Source organism: Trichoplusia ni, chromosome 11 (genome assembly GCF_003590095.1).
Source record: "Trichoplusia ni isolate ovarian cell line Hi5 chromosome 11, tn1, whole genome shotgun sequence".
NCBI classification, from domain to species: Eukaryota; Metazoa; Arthropoda; class Insecta; order Lepidoptera; family Noctuidae; genus Trichoplusia; species Trichoplusia ni.
The window spans coordinates 9,433,752-9,454,642 of record NC_039488.1 but is presented as its reverse complement, the minus strand read 5'-3'; the positions used below and the strand labels follow the sequence as shown (position 1 = coordinate 9,454,642).

The 20,891-nt window shown below is 36.4% G+C and overlaps 5 protein-coding genes across 5 annotated transcripts; 2 read left to right on the top strand and 3 right to left on the bottom strand.

Annotated features, from left to right (window-relative positions):
• Positions 1–75: 75 nt before the first annotated feature.
• Positions 76–7,429, top strand: LOC113498999 (armadillo repeat-containing protein 5). Its single transcript, XM_026879304.1, has 12 exons — positions 76–387; positions 630–856; positions 982–1,210; positions 2,806–2,974; positions 3,188–3,358; positions 3,472–3,896; positions 3,962–4,310; positions 4,392–4,577; positions 4,786–5,026; positions 5,265–5,373; positions 5,632–5,777; positions 5,858–7,429. Exons 1-12 carry the CDS (start codon positions 142–144, stop codon positions 6,615–6,617), a joined length of 3,258 nt encoding a protein of 1,085 aa, XP_026735105.1. The 5' UTR covers positions 76–141; the 3' UTR covers positions 6,618–7,429.
• LOC113499003 (cytochrome P450 315a1, mitochondrial) lies at positions 7,055–11,789 on the bottom strand. The gene is made up of 8 exons (XM_026879308.1): positions 11,547–11,789; positions 11,264–11,438; positions 10,776–11,179; positions 10,450–10,656; positions 10,234–10,367; positions 9,968–10,162; positions 8,170–8,385; positions 7,055–7,847 (listed from the first exon to the last, which is right to left on the bottom strand). Exons 2-8 carry the CDS (start codon positions 11,431–11,433, stop codon positions 7,710–7,712), a joined length of 1,464 nt encoding a protein of 487 aa, XP_026735109.1. The 5' UTR covers positions 11,434–11,438; positions 11,547–11,789; the 3' UTR covers positions 7,055–7,709.
• On the bottom strand, positions 8,418–9,906 carry LOC113499006 (cytochrome c oxidase assembly protein COX18, mitochondrial). Its single transcript, XM_026879312.1, has one exon. It carries the CDS (start codon positions 9,567–9,569, stop codon positions 8,487–8,489), a length of 1,083 nt encoding a protein of 360 aa, XP_026735113.1. The 5' UTR covers positions 9,570–9,906; the 3' UTR covers positions 8,418–8,486.
• Positions 11,790–12,003: 214 nt separating the features above from the next.
• Positions 12,004–18,558, top strand: LOC113499000 (26S proteasome non-ATPase regulatory subunit 2). The gene is made up of 18 exons (XM_026879305.1): positions 12,004–12,171; positions 12,242–12,298; positions 12,381–12,599; positions 12,711–12,796; positions 12,947–13,153; positions 13,494–13,652; positions 14,004–14,133; positions 14,398–14,623; positions 14,859–15,092; positions 15,416–15,564; positions 15,741–15,843; positions 15,979–16,145; positions 16,342–16,450; positions 16,635–16,795; positions 17,319–17,503; positions 17,733–17,938; positions 18,028–18,146; positions 18,290–18,558. Exons 1-18 carry the CDS (start codon positions 12,097–12,099, stop codon positions 18,482–18,484), a joined length of 2,787 nt encoding a protein of 928 aa, XP_026735106.1. The 5' UTR covers positions 12,004–12,096; the 3' UTR covers positions 18,485–18,558.
• Positions 18,559–19,970: 1,412 nt separating this feature from the next.
• On the bottom strand, positions 19,971–20,834 carry LOC113499008 (PRKR-interacting protein 1 homolog). The gene is made up of 3 exons (XM_026879314.1): positions 20,629–20,834; positions 20,377–20,556; positions 19,971–20,291 (listed from the first exon to the last, which is right to left on the bottom strand). Exons 1-3 carry the CDS (start codon positions 20,725–20,727, stop codon positions 20,025–20,027), a joined length of 546 nt encoding a protein of 181 aa, XP_026735115.1. The 5' UTR covers positions 20,728–20,834; the 3' UTR covers positions 19,971–20,024.
• Positions 20,835–20,891: the final 57 nt, after the last annotated feature.

Below are 20,891 nucleotides of genomic sequence, written 5' to 3'. Positions count from 1 at the left end.
TGTACTGAAATTAGAATGGCGAGGTTTTATACACTCATTCAAGTTACATACCAATAAACCATAGACTAAATCAGCTGGAACTTGAAAAGAAAATGTCAAAACTTTGTTATTAAAATTCATTTATTTTATTTATTTAAAAAAATGGATATAAATTATATAAAATCTACAATAGAGGGACTTAAATCTTCTTCCTCAAGCAGAGTACAAGAAACTTTATTAAAAATAAGAAGCAAAATTATTACAAATGATGACGGAATAAAGCTTTTTCGGGAATGTGGTGGTTTAGAGTGTTTGTTACCCCATTTACGTAAACCGAATGAAAGGATCCTCGATATTACACTGAGTATACTCGGTAATTGTTGCCTGGAAGAAGAGAGCAGCCTATCTGTAAGTGACGTTATTCTACCTTTGAAATCCTTTGTATCACATGTTGTACATTTATATTACCTAAACAATGGTCATTTTCTCATTAAGCTTCAGTTATGAATAAATTTGTACCTTCTATTTAAAATCATAGAGAGCAATAGCGCAAGTCTAAATAGAAACACGGGCTTTGGCCTGCTGCTTCCGAAAAAGAATAAGGTACCTAACAATAATATTAAAAATGTAATGTCTAAATTTTGTTTTAGGTTGGTAAACTATATGTGTTTGGTCCATTAGTAAACATAATAAAAACAGTGTGCCGGGACAGCATAGTTGGCAGAGCATGTCGAGTAATAGGCAACCTAGCTCAAAGAAATTCAAATGCAGAAGGTTTGCACAATCATGGAGCAGTGACTGCACTAGTAACGCTCATAGAAAACAGGGACAAGAACACATCTTGCCCTACCCTCACAATGGCTGTGCGAGCTATCAGGTAACAAATTATAGACTGAATACAAAAAAGAAATTAAGAAAATACCTTCAAAACTATACAATAAAATAGTTAATTTTTAACTATAGAAGCATTAAATAAATTTTTATTTTTCCTTCTTTCCTTAGACAACTCTGGATGGTAACAGAAAAGCGAGATGAAATGCTTAGCTTGAACTCAGTACGTTGCATTGCAATATTGTTGACAACAGAGTGTGAGACTGCTGGAATAATAAAATCAACAAATCCAGTCCGTGATGCAGATGGATTGAGGAAAAGCCAAGAAGAACTTATAACTGGTATATTGAAATGCTTGGGATACTTCACAACACACTCTACTGCACAATGTGCTGAACAGGTACCCACACTTATATTATTTTCTCTTATTTCCTAAATTAATGCTAAATAGAAGAGATTGACAAAATTCATTAAATTTTCGAAATTGCGATAAAGTGCTGTTGCACCCCTAAACATAGTAAGTATATATTTTTGTTCTAACTTTCCATCACCTATTGTTAAAGACTGAAGTAGTCATAGAAATCTAAATAACAAGGTAATAGAAATGGCATACACCGCGGTGATCTATCGAAACGCATGTCGCCGGTGGGCGGGGCTTCAACACATTCACAGCAAATAACTACGCAATCACGCAAACATTAACATCGAGAAGACCAAGCAAACAACACTAGGCCGTACGTCTATTACAATAAGGTTGACTTTGTCGTTGTATGGATTCACTAACTCACACAGTCATTGCATTTTTTTGCATTAGTTGTAGTGATTACGTAAACTACACTAGGGATTGACTACGGATCCGAAATATAATGAAAGACGAAATTATGAGTGACAATGTTTTTTGTTGTATTCTTCTATGGATTACATTATAATATGTAACCTACTTACAAAAAAAAAATTCGCTAATTGTCGGTTGACAAAAAAAAATATTATTAGGAAATACTTGGTACCTAGGTAGGTTTGGTATATTATACGGTGACTTTTTAGTCGTCTTACAAAAGCAGCCCAGTTCATGTATCGAATGACTAGTAAACGTTCATAATAAAAAAATAGGTATTTATGAGATTTGGATAAATTTAAATTGCAATTTTTATTCAATGCTATGCTATAACGCAAGGCGTACTTTTTGAAACATTCAGTTGCGAGCGCGGTCCGAGCCGTAAAAATGGAGAGGGGCGCGGGCGGCGGCGGGCGGCAAGTTATCAAGCATGCAACTAATTTCATAGTGTATATTCGGCCTAAGTTGTAGGGTACCAATTTCGTTTACCCGTGGTAGTCATCCACTTGTCTTTTGTATTTATTTGCATCCTGCGGGATTCTGAAATAAAAATATATTCAATAATATGTTCACAAAAACAAACGACTATTAAAATTGTTACTTTTCGTATACAATATTCATTTTAGATAATTTGTCCGCACTTAACCACATCACTATTTCCGACAGTTTTGTGCGGCCGTACCACTATAAATACGATCGCATTGATAAATATTATTTTTCGTTATACATTTCTCTTTTTACAACGGTGCATTTCTGTAAGTCTCTTACTGCAGAGGCAATGATTAGTAAATAATGCAATTTTTGCAGGATGGTGTGATATAAATATGGTTTATAATGAAGGTTATGTTTTGAAATTTAATTTTGCAATAACATCAATATTACTGCAATAATTTACTTACCGATAAAATGTTATCTATTTATTTATGTTATTACACGATGCAGATGAATTTCCAGCCTGAGAAACGCCGCAAAACACCATTTTTAGTGGTTCTTGCTGTGACGACGTTCCGCGAGCGACTGAGCATAAATTCGCTCGCTGGTGTCGTCCAAGACACCAGTGTGGCGACAAGGTCACGCGGCGTTGGCACTTCTATTACCTTGTTATTTAGATTTCTATGGAAGTAGTAGTTTAATACTTTCCAAAATTTTCTGTTTTATAGATCCAAGGAGATGGCAGAGGCTATCAGTGTCTGGTGGCATTAACAAAAAAGTTTGAATCACTTTCGCTGAAGTGTCTTATGAATCTTTGTTATCTGTCTAGCTGTCGTCCTCTCCTGGGCATAGCAGGATTTGTAGAATGTCTTGTTAGCATTCTACAAAAAATACCAGGTATCCATTCATTCTATGTTACCATACATTTCGAAATAATGATAAATGTTGTATGACGTAACATGATTGCTATTACTACCATATCATCTTCAAACCCTTAAGTGTCATGTCGCGTGACGAACTCGGTTATTTTAGTTATGATGACATATCTTAATGCGTAGTATGATACTAACAGAAATCCTCGTAATATTTAACTTTGTTTTGGGATTACAGATGTTTCTTTATGGCCTGAAGGCACAGCACATGCGCTGGCGCAGCTTAGTGGGGAGTCAGTAAACCGGTCCCGATTACGTCACTGTGGGGGCTTGCCTCTCTTGGTAGCTGCAGCCCGCGTAGACCCCCATGCTATGCATGCATTACTCCAATATGTTTTTGATGATACATGTAAGTTATTTTGTTTGTATTTGGACCCTTACTTTTAGGAGAATTTTACACGTGTACATCGTATGATCTGTGTCTAAGTTTTTACTTTTAATAATATTTTTCACAATCAACAGCTTTCCAGATATTAGTTAACGAAGGCCTGGTTAGCTTATTGACGGACGAATTAACGACGTATCTAACAACTATGAGTTTTGAACATAGCAGCACAGAGCATACGGATATATTAAATGATGCTTTGGAAAATGTAAAAGAGGATCAAAACGACGTAAAAATTGATACTGATTTGCAAGTACCAGATAGTGGTACAAGTAGTGTAGAAGGCAAAGTTAGCTTATTCGCGCGTCGTAAAGGACCCTTGTCTTGTAAGAACGAAGATGAACTGAAGGTTGTGATAGAGAGGGATAATATGATAGTCGGGTTTGTTGACGCCATCGATAGCGATGCTACTGACGACAGTCACAGTGATGACGATGCGCCGCCATTACGGCGAAAGTGCCTGAAACGAGCTCGTTCCATCAGCCCAAAAGCTATCAAAAAGGTAAATGTTGCACATTTCTCCTTTATGTTAAATGAATATGCGCTAAAAATATTTTTGTTTCACAGAAATCTCAGTTAATCAAAATGGCTAGCAAAGACTGGTCGGCTGGAGTATATTGGGAACCGAAAAGCCCTGAATGGCCATCAAATCCTCAGGCATCAGGATCTCGCGTCTCTATGAGTCCTGATAGAGGGGACCATGGGCCACTGTCTCCATACTCAGATGGCTACCAGTCTGGCTTTAGTCCAGAGTACAGAGGGTTCTCATCAAGTAACAAACGCGCCCGATGGGACTGGAGTCCGGAATCTGGCGTTAGTTCAGGTGAAGCCAGTTCAATGTCACCCTATTGGACTGATTACCAATGGAGTCCGAATAGTTCTGGAGGTCCAACGTCACCATTTAGCGTTAAAGAAGGTAGTAAAAACTAGCTTAATATAATAATTTGTGGTCTTTGTTAATTAATCTATGAGATAAAATTCTACCTTTCGTTTTCAGACAGTTCCGATTCAGAGATATCAGGCCGCTACTCGCCAGTGTGCAGTGATAATGAAGGTGAAATAGTAGATCTGGCCGGAGTGAACAGTGCGGCCGCGGAGCTGGATGCCGCGCAGGTCGCGCACGACTTGGACGAGCTTATCATGGAAGACGACGAGAGCGTGGAAGAAGAAACTCCTTTAGAAGGTAGTCGAACTTTCCATTAGTCTATACAGCCATGTTAGACTGAGTGCTATCGTTTAATCAGGAGACGCGATTGGTAAATCATCAATTCGAAGGCAACTTTCGCGAAACTTTTGATCGAGTAATTAATATAAAGCTACCGATAAACTACTTACCAACTAACAAGAACTTTCTTATGAGAAAGTCATAACGGAAACGTTTAATGTTTCAGTTGATACCACAAAATTAGAAGTGAACACAAAATCATCTCGAATAGCATGTGTATTAGTGTTGCTATTTCGTGTATCGCACGGCGCTTGCAACACGCTCGGCGCCCTCCGCGAAGAGCCGGTACCAAACCAGACGCTGGAGCTACTGACTGGGCGAGAGTGCCTCAACGCGCTTTTAGATTACGTGGAGAGGTGCAAGAGACCCCTGGGACGGGCTGCTCGCATTCTTGCAAGGGTTTTGAGGTGATTTTTTTTTTTAATCTTAATTGGTGACATGGGTGTATCTTCTGTACACCCTATTATTATTTTAATCAATAAGATCTATAATGGTGAATTTTTAGCACTTAATGGTTTCGTATAAATCTGTTTAATTTATCATCTTAGTGCTGCATGTTCATAGTTTCGCTGATTAATTTTTCATAGCTATTTTTTCTCCCTATTTCATACTAATTTTCTAAAAGATAAGTATGTTGCTTTTCAGCAATGCTCTGTGTCTGATGAGTATATTAAAACATAGACTGGCCTTGAGATTACACAATATGTCAGTGAGTTCGAAACACCCACCAACCAAATGTCAACAGTGCAAACAAGTAAGTATGTTTACAATTTATGTTTGTCCTAAATATAAATTAAATGTTATCTAACTAGGTCGGTTCGATTATTTCTGCATATAAACATTAGCAAGTAGCGAATATTTATCAGTCGTAGCTATGTAATTCTACTAAATATATGTATACTCTTGACAATAATTTCTTGGGAAAATTTATGCGAACTGGGTACAGCTCCTTTTATAGACACTGAATACCTAATAAAATGAGATTTTTGACAACTTATGTATACGTTTCCAGATCGTAAGACTTAGTTCAAAGCTGTTGAGTCAGCTGACGATACTGGCGGAGTCTAGCTATGGCATCGGAGAGATTAGTTACCAGCTCCTGAAAGGGAGCTCCTCTATGAAGCAAACTCTGTCGTTAACGCTACCTTATATTGTGAGGTAAGTCCACCTACACTCAGATGAGAAAAGCCATTTTTACTCCTATATTACTACTATCCTAATATAATTTTCATTTTCAGAACAGAGAAGCCGCTAAAGAAATATTTTATAGATTGCAGCGCACTCAACTTGTTGTTCACAATAATCGCGGAATCAAAAGAAAACATACAGGACTGTGTTACCGCTTTAGCAAAGCTGGCTAGCAACGTAAATATTAAGGACCCGAAAGTCCTTGAGAATAGATTCAAGGACCAAGTCTGCGTTAGTTATGACCCTATTCTAGATAACTTGTCCCTTGACGAAATAGTTACTTTTGAACTAGATGATTTATCAACGGTGCGAGCGAATAGGGTATTCTTGTGTCAGAACTCCGAAGTTTTCAGTGCCATGTTAATGGGATGTTTTAAAGAGTCCGAGGAAAAGTGCGTAAGATTGAAGAATGTTACCAAACCAGCGTTAGAATACCTATTTACTCTCTTACATTGCGGATTGAATAATCCAAAGTGTACAGTTCAAGTCTTCCCAATGGCTGATAAATTAGAAACTAATTTAGAGGTACTATTGCTAGCTGATAGATTTTTATTTGAGAAACTTAAAGGGTTACTTAGCAGTGCTATTCTACAGTTCCAATTAAATGAGGATACTGCTGACAAAATTTATGTATGGTCTTTAAGTGAAGGTATGGGCTTTTTATGTGTGGAGTCAGTTGCATATTTGCTGACAGGAAAAATGGGCGAGTTAGAACGCACCAGATCATTTAGAACTATTCTCAATTTGGAATATAAAGAACAATGGCTTGAAGACATCAAATCTATGATACTGAGACAGCTGGTCAAATAAATAGTGGTTTCAGTATGAGTAAGTACAGTTAGCAACGATTCAGTCCCCCACACTACGGTTTTCTTAGTGCCAGTGATATGTATTTCAGAATTGTTGTTGAGTATGTTTTAAGTTTCAGTAGGTGTTAATCCTATTTTGTTACCAACAACAAAAATTTAATTGTCTTACTCGAGTTTTGTTGCTGCCTGTACACTGTGCTGGCTTTATAGTTACCTTGCCGAGCGCCTGAGGTTTATGAGATTAGAAAATGAATTAAGAAATTACTGACACATGTAAATAGGAATATTTACTTAGTAAATAAAATGTCTGTAAAACTATTTAAAGCACTTTGTAAGATGATCTCTATCAATCCATGGCTTAAAATTAAGAAATGAAACTGCCATTTATAGCAATATTATTTAAGTAAATATATTTATTAAGGTTTAATGAATTCAACATTTGTGTTTACTGCATTTATTCAAAAGCTATATTTTTAATTAATTTAGTTATCTACCCACCTTATAAATGTAATGTTTTTTATTATTCTTAAATGTTCTTAGGATTAAAATTTTGTGTTACGGGCCTTTCCATATTTTTACTGCCTAAGAAATATAAATTGATTCGTATAAATTCAAATAATAATGAAATTGTTTTTCTATTATAGTAACAGTGAACAGATGTATTGTTTCAGAAATATATTAAACAGCATTGATGATTATTGTTTACATTTTGTAGGAATAAATGTATCACTTATTCATTATTAATAACTTATGGGTAAAAAATTTGATTGCTTAAAAAATAACAGATTACTTAATAAAGGTATATTCACAAAATAGTTTTATTTAAATTTTAATATATCTTGCAGAAAACTGAATCATTATCACCATATACAAGTTTTTAATATATTTAATTCAATCAATTTATAAAATTATACACAGGAAGGATATTAATGAAGGTTTGTTAACTGTACTTCATCTTTCTCAAATTCAATAAAATGACACAATTAATAAATAGTTTAAAAGAACAATCTCCACTGAACATGCTTACCTATATAAATCGCAATAATATTTAACAAAGAAAGCAATAAATCAGACTATAAAATAACTGTTCTTCCTAGTCACAAGCTGTAGTACTTTTATGTTCACGTAGAGAAAATACCAATTTAATATCTCTGTCGGGAACAAGGACTTGAGATGTATTGGCGTGAATCTCATCTTTATTAATACACGCATATTTAAAGTTCTTGGTTACCTGTAACAAAAAAAAACATTAATAAAACACAAATATTAGGGAATAGACAATAATAGGATATCTTATGCACAGCTGCCATCTGTTAACTGACCACTCCACTTGAAATATTTCTCTTTATTTATCTATTTTTATAAATATCTCCACTCAAGATATATATAAAAACAAATATATTATTTCTTTTAATCTGAGTAAATGGCTACCAGAATAGTTAAGGCCTCTACCTCATGGTCACAGTATGTGACATGTAGCGGTTCCATTCCTCGTGTGGGACAAGGAAACAGGTTGTTTGTGCAGTACACAGAAAAAAAAAACAATTATTTACCTGAGTTACAACTTCAGTTAACTGAAGCATTGCTAACTTCTTTCCTATGCAGGATCTGGCACCCAGGGCGAAAGGCAGAGATGCTGAAGACACATGATTCAATAGGTCCTTCTTTCTAGGATCATTTCTGTCCCATCGGTAGGGCAAGAATTCTTTAGCCCTACTGAAATTCTGTTCATCTCTTCCAGAGGTATAAATTGAAGCTATAATGGGTGTCTGTAATTTGTGAGATAAATGAATTAACAAAATGATATTTTATTTATTTATTATGACTGATTTATTGAACATGTTTGATCAACTTGTCAGTACAATGTAAATCATGATGTCTTGGACACAATTCTTTTTAAAGAGTGTTTTATTTCTTCTCTAATATGCTGATAGGGGTACTCAAGTTCACTTGGAGCTAGGGGTATTCTGAGCTTCCTCCTTAAAGATGGTGACAGCAGTACTAAGTTCTGGACAAGACCCACACTGCTTGAAGTGACCCAATACAAACACATACAAGAAGGCACACTTGCTGCAATAGGCACCATAACTATTGTGAATACTCTAAACACATTTGTGAAAACATTGTATAGCTTGGAGGGTTGCCTTAGCTTGGACATTCTCTGTATTTCAATAATGGACAAGTTGCACAGTCCAAACCCCACTGGTAGGACCCAAGAGTGATCAGGCTCAGTCAGATTTGGGATCCAACCTATTCCTCCTGTAGACATCTCCATGAGAGTCACTATTGCTGCAGGGTCTGGGTCAGGCATGTAGACTAGGTTCCTCAAGGCAAATGACATGCAAACCCAAACTGGAATTTGGAACCAAACCAGTAGACTAGCTTTAAATGGGTGGCAGTTATCTCTGACTATTAGGCTGTTCCATTGCTTTTTCATGGACCTTTTGTACAATATTACAGTCTGTTTATCTGTTAAATTGTAAGCTTTCCTTGCTATTGCTGTCTCCCTTTTCAATTCGTTAACCATGTCTTTAAGTTCTAAACTGATGTTTTCTACTTTGGCTAGGATATAGTTCTGGTATACTGTAAGTGGTAGAGTCATTAAGGTTCTCACAAGTACAGTAGATGTGATAATCGTAGCCCACCAAGACATGCCAGTCACATCATGAAAATAAAGTAAACCATCCTGAATAAAATGAACCGGCGTGCTATTTGATATACTTGAATAAAGTTGTTCCTGCCATTTTACAAATCCTTGCAGAGAGAAATCTCTTTTAGAATAGATATTTGGAAGGTAAATATGATTCTGTTTCGGATTTGAACTGCATTTGTATGGGAAAAATTCATTTCTTTCTAGACTAACACGATTACAGCCTATAGAACTAAATTTACGGAAATAATTTAAAGTTATTGTGTTGTAATAACTCGTCTTACAAACATGTTTACAGAACATGATTTAATCCAGATTGTTTACTTAAATCTATAAAATTCCTAACCTAAAACGTAGCTTTTGTCAAAGTGACATTCATTTTTGACCAAAGAATATATATACCCTAAATGGTTTTTGATAGATTTCGTATCATAGAGTTACATTGAACGACAGTTTACTCTGTGACGACCGCGACGTCCTATTGTGTAAGATCTACCTGTGAGATTATTAAAAATAATAAAGTGGTCTTTATAGAACAACAAGAACACTAGGCCTGCAACCTGAAAGATTATACATAAAAAATATAGTAGTCTATGAACCTGTCATTCAGTCAAGCGAACACTGGCAAGAAGTGGCAACTTAAAATAATGATGCCACTAAAAAAACACTACCGTTTTGGTAGAATTTAAAAATATACTTACACCTTTGTTGAATGTATATGATCCCAAGACACAATCTTTGGGTAAAATACGGGTCAAAAACGGAGCTACAGGATACAATCTCATAGCCTCTTTGATAACATTAGTTCCTGATGTATTTTCATTAAAGATTAAGTCTTTCACAGCATTTTCGTTTCTCGACAGGAGAAGTAAACTCCAAAGTGTCGTGTAGGCGGTCTGGAAATAAAAAATATTAAGAATCGAAGTTTCATGTCTTTAGATAATAAAATTATTAAAAAGTCATCTACCGTGTCGCCGGCAGCAATAACAAAATCACCAATTATCTTTTTTACTATTTCGTCTTTCATGTTTTCTTCTCTGAGTATATTTATTAGTCCATTGCTCTTTTCACCTTGCATTATTTCGGTTACCAATTTGTGCGCTAAAATAAGCGAAAGGTAATCAAAACACTGTAAATATCACTTGGTATGTCATACTAAGATTTTTTCAAATATCTCACTTACCTAACGAAAGAGATACATCAACACTTTCTTTAAAATCTCTCCAGACTTTTAAATCCAATTTCTGGCAGATATTAACCGGGATCCCGTATAATTTTGTTGTAGTTTGAAAAATTCTTTTGACTGCTTCAGAAAATGTAGTCAACAGTGTATCGTAATGTTTATCGGTGTTAAGTTGTGGATTGTTACCCAGTAAAACGGCCATTATCACTGAAAAAAAACGTAACTTTGCAACAAACTAACTGTAAGTGAGTTAAAGGTTAAAAGTAGCAAAAAGTAAAAATAATAAATAAAACGTCCAATAATTTATATATAATAATCGAACACACCATCGATAGAAAGTCTATAAAACTCAGATTCCAAATGTGGTACAAATTCACTCTTATTAGCTTCGACTTTCCACCTTTGTACAAACTTTTGCACTGTTGTTTTAACTGGTATTTCGAATAATTTTTCTGAACCTTCTCGAAGTAAATGTTTGTTCATAATTCGCCTGTTTTGTAGCCACTCATTCCCATTCATGAAAAACAATCCTCTTTTCGACCCATACAATTTTTCATATAACACCCATGGTTCAGGTAAGATATGTACGGGATACTTTCCTTCAAGACTTAGAAAAAGCACCTTTATGAGCATAGGGTCACTGACAAATACAAGGTCTGTACTGCCGCCAAGCTTTTCACAAAAAATGGGACCTAATTGTTTGTGACGATTGTCGACATATTCATGAATCCTGAAAAAATGTTAGGCATCAATTTTATTCACTTACATCAATCCCATGTCCACATATATTATATGAAACCCTTAAAAAACTTACTTGGTACCACTTCCTGCCGCAATGAACTCCAACTTAGTTCCAATCAAGGGAAGACCTTTCGGCCGCGGTATGTCATGTATTGTTAATGCTAACTTTTTCGAGCTAATAGATAAAAATCGAGGAGTTTTTCGAGGGAATTTTAAAACGGATAAATTCTTAGTGAGATACATAATACCTGAAAACATATTTGAACAAACAAAATCATTATTTTTTAATCACTAAGAAAATATGAATGTTATTAGTTTAACTACACTTTGAAAGTTTCACATTTTGAAATATTTACCGTTTCCTGCTAAGGCTTAAAAGCGACTGAGCCAGCTTCTTCTCAAAAATTGCGATCACTTATAATAATTCAGTAAATTATGTATGTTGCTTACTCCGGCAAGATAATATGGTAATTCGAAACTAACGGTGCCCACTACAAATAAACATAATCTGTTGAGGTGACATTCAGAGTTACTACTGCAAACATTTATCTCTAACGTCTTTTAACATTATTCTTGAATTCAATTTGCATCTATTACTTTTGCTATATACCTTCGGTTAACCAATATTAGTGACGGTAGGAATATAATTAAAATATGTAAATCTTAAAGATTGTTAGAGGTGGAAAAAATCAGTATTGGGACACTAGGAAGGCATATTTTTACCAGATAGCGTTTATTTATTATTAGCTTTAATTTTAATAAAAAGTAGTAGAAAATATTATTTTTTAAGTTGGTATTTCGCCTCCGCGGTGACTTGTCAAATTTTGTAAAATCACTGAATGTAAGCTTGGAAGAGTCATTGAAGATTGTTTAATTTACATTGAAAAATAACAAAATAATATCAAAATGACAGTGAAAAATAAGACCGAAGAGCCGAAAAAGGAAAAAGCAGAACCAGCAGCAGCCGCTAATGATGATTTGGTTAGTACAAATGCCTTACAAATATAAATCAAAAGTTTATTTCGAAAATAATAAATCTATCTCTTTGCAGTCCGAAGAAGACAAACGATTACAAGAAGAACTTAATATGCTGGTTGAGAAGTTATTGGTATGTATACGCATACAGCAAATAATACAAGATAAGATGACTATTGAAAAATCGGTCTAACCTATTTACAATTTTTATTTAGGGAGAAGATGTAGATTTATATTTGCCGGCTCTGCAAATGTTGAGCAAGCTTATTAGAACTTCGACGACTTCAATGACATCAGTACCTAAACCATTGAAGTTTTTGAGAGAGCATTATCCTGCCCTCAAGGCAGTGTATGAAAAGATCCAAGATGCTCAGACAAAGAAGTTTTGTGCTGACGTTGTCTCTGTTTTGGCAATGGGCGTCAGTGGATCTACTGTAAGTAACCCATGTAATTATACAAAACTGACATGTAGTAAATTATTAAAATGCTGTTATCATTAAATATAAACTACTTCAGCATATAACTGAGTAATAAACACTTTTCAGGATGCTGCAGAGAAAAGAGAATGCCTGAAGTATTGTCTCCTAGGAACTATGTCTAATGTTGGAGACTGGGGACATGAGTATGTCAGGTATGTTGATGAATACATAACATAACCCAAAAAATTTTATTTCAATTAATGTAATAATTTTCATAACATTTGAATACAGGTGTATACAAAACCTGTTTCCAAAATCTTATTAAGCATCTGAACAATAAACTTATTTTAATTTGTAAACAGACAACTGGAAGGTGAGATAGCTGAGGAATGGAATATTGAGAACATGGATTCCTTATTAAACCTGGTCCGAGATGTGATCTCATTTGACATGAAGCACTCAGCTGAGATTCAGGCCTGTGATTTATTGATGGAGATTGACAGACTGGATCTACTGACACAGCACATGGACCAGAGCAACTACCCAAGAGTCTGCTTGTATTTGATTGGGTAAGCCTAAAACCTACATCTGATGCAATTTTAGGATGCACTACCACTATAACAATGCAAAAGTAATGGAAGTGAGTCCTAAAAAGTTAATGTTTCCTATAGATATGCAATGAAATTGTTGAGTCATCACATATGGGCACTATTCTTATAATGACATTGCAGAACAGCAGACTCTAACTTGGCAGTTGTCTCAATATATAATATAATTAGCCCATATTGTTTCTCGTAACTCCACTACCTTCCAAATGGTCAATGTTCCAGCTGCATATCAAGAATGGTAAACTTTAAAGCAAATTGGTCTAAAAAGAAAATAGATTTAATATACATAATATGATTGTAGGTGTGCCAGCTATGTTGTGGAGCCAGAATCCACCCAGATCTTACAGGGTGTTCTTGACACCTACTTACGCTTTGGGGAGTACCCTCGGGCTATGCTGGTGTCCATGCAGCTGCATGATAAGGCTAAATGTGAGGAAGTCTTCAATGCTTGCACAGACCCGTAAGTTTCTCATTGTTATACAATATATTTTTTGTACTGAATTCAATAAACAATACTATTTCTTACAGATAACAATCTATATCAGTTTTTTTTTTACCTTTGACAAATGTTCTGCTGTATTTAAATTAAGTTTTTATATCCTCCCTTAAAATTTAAATGTGTAAAATGAATTTAAATGTGACCCTAGTTTTTTCATTGAAATTTATTATGCATTCCAAATGGTTTATCCTGGAACAAAAAATACTCCCTTCAAAATAATGGTATCATTCTAGAAAATTTACAATCTTAAAATCGTGATCATATTAAAAAATCACCAACTATTGAATGACCATTATGTGTATTATGAAACAGGTTGGTAAAGAAGCAGCTATGCTACATGCTGGCGCGTCAGTACATACCTCTAGAGGTAGATGATGAGGACCTCCGCACGATTCTCCTAAATGCACATATCAATGATCACTTCCTCAGCTTGGCTAGAGAGGTAAGTACTTATATTTTTAAACATTAACATTCTGCTTGTAAATGTTTTTTAGGATGTATTGAACAAGAACTGAAATCTACTAACAAGCATTGACTTGTTTGGATTGAACAGTAAACAGCAAACTTTAGCCCATTTTTATGTATGTCTTTACTTCTGCTTTTTGCTATTCAAAACTGTATAAAAAAAAAGTAAGTTATACCTTCCAACACGGTTCAGATTCATTACAATCACAAAACCGATGTTAAAGCAGAAATTCCTTTCCAGCTTGACATTATGGAGCCTAAGACGCCAGAGGAAGTATACAAGACGTGGCTGGAGTCGGCTGGTTCAGCTCTGCGCCCGTCTCTCCTGACTGAGCACCCAGTGGATTCCGCCAGACAGAACTTGTCTGCTACTTTCGTGAATGCCTTCGTAAATGCTGGCTTTGGTCGCGACAAGCTCGTCACCACTGAGGACGGCAATAAGTGGATGTACAAGAACAAAGATCATGGTAAGTTATCTTTCTACTTAATGCCAGCCACGTCCGTCTTATGCTTCTGCTTAATAGTTCACTACTATTTTAATTATTTAGATAGATGTTTTGAATCATTATTAATAACTATTATATTAATTATTTTCAGTAGTCATCTTTCCAAAAATGTATGATATTGTTTATGAACTTATTTACTTAGGAATACAATTTGTGATGTGCAATGTCTATAACCGCTTTCATGGTTTTTTTGTAGGAATGTTATCAGCGGCCGCCTCCCTGGGTATGATTCACTTGTGGGATGTAGACGGTGGTCTGACCCCCATCGACAAGTACCTGTACACGGCTGACGAGCACATCAAGGCCGGCGCGTTGCTGGCTCTCGGCCTCGTCAACTGCGGCGTGCGGAACGAGTGCGACCCCGCCCTGGCGCTGCTCTCAGACTATGTGCTGCATTCAAGTTCCAACCTTAGGATTGGCAGTGTGTTGGGTAAGCAAGTTCTTTGCCATTAGCGTAAAATATTTTATATAGGAAAAAAGTGGTAGCTTGTGTTTAACGTTTATCTTTTTTGTTCTCGAAATAAGTAGAATTGATTCTTATCAAAACTTTTCATTTGTAAAATACGCCGGATGATGTTAAACATTCGACTACTAGTTGCGATTATGTAGTCGAATTGGTTAATTGTTTTTGTGTTTTACGCAAGTTAATAAACCAGTTGTCGTAAATAGTAGTACCTAGTCTGTCTTAAAACTCTTCTGTTATATATCGTAGTCTCTGAATCATTGCATTAAATCACACATGTTGCTCCTCAGGTCTGGGCATAGCGTACGCAGGCACGCAGCGCGAGGACGTGTTGTCGCACCTGCTGCCCGTACTGAGCGACACGGCCGCGCCCGCTGAGATCTGCGCGCTCGCCGCCATCTCCTGCGGACTCATTGCCGTCGGCTCCTGCAATGGCGACGTATGTATACCATTATTTTTACCGTGTATTACAAAACGATAAAAAAAGCATCACAATTTAAGTTATAAGTATTTTTTTTTAAATGTTTTGTTTCCTGTAGAGAACAATACATTACAAGGAGATGCATACAATCTTGAATGCTATACAAAATATTATAACTAAGTATTTGGTTATAGGTAACCTGCGCCATCATTCAACGTTTAATCGATGACAACAAGGACTTGCATTCATCAACATATGCCAGATTCTTACATCTCGGTCTTGGTCTATGCTTCTTAGGTGAGAAATTAACACAACACCTTTTCAGTACAATTACAGCCAGATATATATTTTAAAAGGATTTTTAAGCACCTAGTTTAGTCAAGGATTTTGGAGTTTGGTATAACATGTATGATGTAACATTGTTGTGTTTAGGTTGCAAGGAGCGCACGGAGGCGACGATGGCGGCGCTGGAGGTGCTGCCGGAGCCGCAGCAGTCGCTGTGCCAGACCACGCTGTCCATGTGCGCCTACGCGGGCACCGGCGACGTGCTGGTCGTGCAGCAGATGCTGCACATCTGCTCCAAGCACTACGACACCGACGTAAGCACATATTCCTATTCATTTCCATGCAACGTTTCTGATCATATTTTCCTATACTATACTCTACTAGCAGACTAAGTTCCAATTATTACTTTGTTTGATTTTCATCTTACTACTGTTATGTAAAAAGAGTAACGAACATTCGTTGAAATCTGTATTATAGAAGACTATGAATAACCTATCAATTTTAACTTAGAATGAACAACAATCTACTGAAGACACGGCATTCAAGAAGCAAGACAAAAAAGATGCAAAAGAAGGCACTAGTAGCACCGCTGGAAATTCTAAGGATGATAAGGCTAAAGGTAAGAATTTTTTTTTGAAAGCAAGGAAAAGGCTGAAATAAAAAGACTGAAATAAGCTAGGGAAAGGATAAGGATAAAAAAAACGGATTGGCTATTTTTGCCCAAAATATATGTTGCCATTGTGGTCATGGCAAATCCTTGGTATTCCTCATTTGTTTTATATCAATAATTATTTTTCTATTAGGCAAGTCATCCAAGGACAGCAAGAGCAAGGAGAAGGACAAGGAAAAGGAGGCGAACAAGGAGCTGTCCTCCGTACAGGCTGTTGCCACGCTCGGCGTCGCCGTCATCGCGCTCGCCGAGGAGACCGGCGCAGAGATGTGCACCAGGATATTCGGACAGCTGGTCAGTACCATACAAGATTCATGGAAAGCCTACGATCGATTAAATTTAACCTTTCCTCCGTAACGTCCGTTTTGGCAATAGCGCTTTACGAAAATCTCGGTTACATGACCTGGTTTTTCGTAATTCACGCTTATAAGCGCACGTATGCGTTGTGCGCTAAATAAAAGTTATTATAAACTGAATAATAACTTCATCCCCTAATCCTTTCACGATTCTCTATTATTTTACTATTTTATGGAATTCCATTCTTCTACTATAACTCATTTTCGGATTATATTTACTACTTTAATATTATTAAATGATGTAACGGTTTACTCACGCGTATTTATCGGGGTAGCCCGACTAGTTTCGGACCCAACGCCACGCGGCGGGATCGCGAGTCGAACCGTTCGACTCGCGATCCCGCCGCGTCTGCTCATGATTAAGGACTCCGGTTGGGTCGCGTGAGAAAACTGTTACATCATTTAATAATGAATCAGTCTCACGATATTTATTATAAAGATACTTTGATATTACCTCGCAGGGTCGTTATGGCGAGCCAGCAGTCCGTCGCGCGGTGCCTTTGGCCATCGCGCTGTGCTCTATCTCCAATCCGCAGCTGGCTGTCATCGACGTGCTTAACAAGTACTCGCACGACTCCGATAACGACGTCGCTTACAATGCCATCTTCGCTATGGGTCTCGTCGGGGCCGGCACTAACAACGCTAGGTAAAATATTAGGTTTTAAATGGATATTTGCCTTATGCAGGTCTTTACTGCATAAGGCCAATATCCATTTAAACTTTACTTTGTGACGTTCAGTGGTGATCTCTGAACGTCATATCACCTACGGGCGACATTTTTATAATCAGCTTCATTCTTGAATACAGCTGATAATGTCTTACATAGATATTAGTTTAGCGTTATATTTTATTTCGAAGTTTTATTACAATGTCAGGTTGGCGACGATGTTGCGCGCGCTGGCACTGTACCACGGCAAGTCGCCGGTGCACCTGTTCATGGTGCGGCTGGCGCAGGGCCTGTGCCACGCCGGCAAGGGCACCGTCACGCTCTGCCCCACGCACGCCGACCGCCGCCTGGCCAGCCAGCCCGCGCTCGCCGGCCTGCTCGTCGTGCTTACTGCCTTCCTCGACTGCAAGAACAGTAAGTTACCCACTTGTATCTTACGAATACCACTATCTAAACAAATACTATCTAAAATAATAGAAATATTAATGACGCGTTTTTTGCAGTAATCCTTGGCAAATCTCACTACTTGCTGTACGTGCTGGCGACGGCGATGCAACCCCGTTGGTTGGTAACTCTGGATGACAACCTCCAACCCTTGAACGTGAGCGTACGTGTTGGTCAGGTAAGGGATATCAATGTTATGTTTAGGCTACAATTTTTTAGAATTGCAAACGTACATATTAGAGATCAAATAGTTCAATTCAACATTACGTCTGCTTGCCATTATAGTTCATGAGTGTTAAATGTACATTTATTTGTTAACAGGCCGTCGACGTTATTGGTAAGGCTGGAACGCCCAAAACGATTGCCGGTTCACACACGCACACCACTCCCGTGCTGCTATCCTTCGGCGAGCGCGCGGAGCTGGCCACCGACGAGTACATTCCTCTCTCGCCCGTGATGGAGGGATTCGTCATACTCAAGAAGAACGAGGACAGTGTGATGGCGTCAGTTCAGTAGATACTAGCTGTATTTTAGGATTAATTACCATTTATCTGTATTCATTTCAGTTCTAATAAATTTTGAGAACTAAACCCTCTTTTATTTTTTGTATTCCTGTGTATTAGTATAGTATAGTTATATACTCCATCGCGTCGTAAGGAATCGACGACTGTTAAGTACTACTGTTACTTTTTAAACGTTTCCTGTTGTGCCTAACCTAACGAAAACACATATAGTTTTGTATGGTCAATGTTCCCTTGGTTTCAGTTGTTTAATTGGGGCGATAGGTTAACGATAGAGGGACAGATAAGTGAGAAAAGTCTATTGTTAGCTTATCATTGTTGTTGTTCATGAGCTACAGCCTGGTGCCTGAGGCATTTGCAGACAGCGGTGTCTCGTTAGGGTAGAAAAGCTACTCTTCTTCCAATTTGCATTTGTGGGTAGATAGTTTAAAAAGTATTTTATTAATATACCCGATCTTTTAGCTTTCAAATCTTGTTCCGTTTTATCTTGCCTATCTCGTTACATTAACTGATTTATGTGTCGATTGAGCAAATCAATATTACAAATTCCGTTTAAAAATTAAGTTTATATTCTGAAAAAATCAAATAAGCTGAACAAAATGTTCGAGATATCAATAGGATTTATGATAATTGCCATTATTACATTATCATTCACGTTACTAATGGTGGGGTAAGTTCAAGATACATTCTCATTTTTATCCATGCTAAAAAAACTTCATGGAACATTCTTTTACTTGTTCAGTATTCGCGAATTCTTAATCACTACTTAATACATTGCTCATGTGAAGTATACATTATGTAATTTTGCTTGGATTACTACATATGAAAGTACCCTTTTGTGGACTCACTGCTTTTTTTTATCTCCGAATATACATTAATTTCTGCATGAGGGACTTTTACACTAAAATTTTACTCCTAAACAAAGAAAGCATTTCCCGTCAACCCCACAAGATATTAAATTAGATACCTAATTGATTTCGTTGTTGGTTATTCTGACAAAACTACTCTATTTTTATTTTGTTAACAAAGCTTTTTAAACCTTTCAGTCCCATTTCTTTGATTAAGTTATGGTTTTCAGATAGGATATTTCGACTTTAGCAAGCAAAAAAACATATGTTAATTGACATTGTAATGAATAATTTGATTTCACAATGATTGTAGTTATAGACATCAAACATATTCTCTCCCACAGGTTGACTATAATACCCTGGTGTTCTAAGAAATGTAACAAAAATAGGCAGAATCACACAGCAACTTGGAGTCGGCTGGCCATACCTGAGCAAGATAGATTTACAGCATCAGTACCACCACTTCCCCCATACTTATTTGTAACTGCAATTAAATATGATGGCTTTCTAGAAACTGTTTAAAAACTGAGTAAAAAGTGTTTCTAAATATATTATTTATTAATTTTAATTTATTGATTTTTTTTCATTCATTACTTGTTATGAGGTTTTACAATATATGTTAAAGTAATAAAATTATTAAAATATAAAGACTTTTATTTATCTTAGCCTATAAATATTTGTCTGTTATCAACTATCTTGTTCAGCTGTAGTTGGTTCTTTTATTTCATTATTCTGTTTGTGCTCATTCTCATTTTGTATGTCAGTTTCTTCATAGTCACTGCTACTGTCCGACTGTGATGAAGCATTCTGTTTATTTTCCGTTTTCGCCTTTTTTTCTTTCAATTTAGCCATTTTCTTCTTTTTAAGTCTCTTTGCTCGCTTTTTGGCAGTCTTTTCATCAGCAGCTTTTCGATTTTGTTCAATTTTGTTGTGATATTCTTCATCTAACTTTTCCTAGAAATAATAATAACTTTGTCAACATTTCGTTAGATTAAAAATATGTAGCTGACATGTACCTAGCAGTGCATATAGTTATTACCTTTTCACTTTTTTCTTGAATAAATTTTTGCCTAGCGTATTCTTTTCGTCTCAAATGACGGTAAACGTGAAATTCTCCTGAACCAGCGCCAGCACTTGATCCCATTACATTGCGGACGAAATCTGGTGGTGCTGCTAATGATTTCGATTTTGGAGGCTCTGGTATCACTACAGGTTTATCCTGAGGATAAAAAGAAACGAATATAAGTAAAAAGTCGAAGCGGAAGTGTAAATAATTAATTTATATCCTTACGGGATTTTTCATAAGTTTTTCAAGTTTGAGTCGTTGCAAATCTGTAGCATTTTTGATGACGATAGGTTTTTTTTCACTCTTGGAATCTGAATCACTCATGTTTTGAATTATAAAATCAAAATCAATAAATGCAAAGCATAAAGTGTAAACAATTTTTAGACATGTAACATGACACTCATGACAGTATTGAGTATTTGACGGTGACATTATCATCGTCGCATAGAGTTGCGATTGATGCGATTGATAAAGAGACTCGAGAAAGT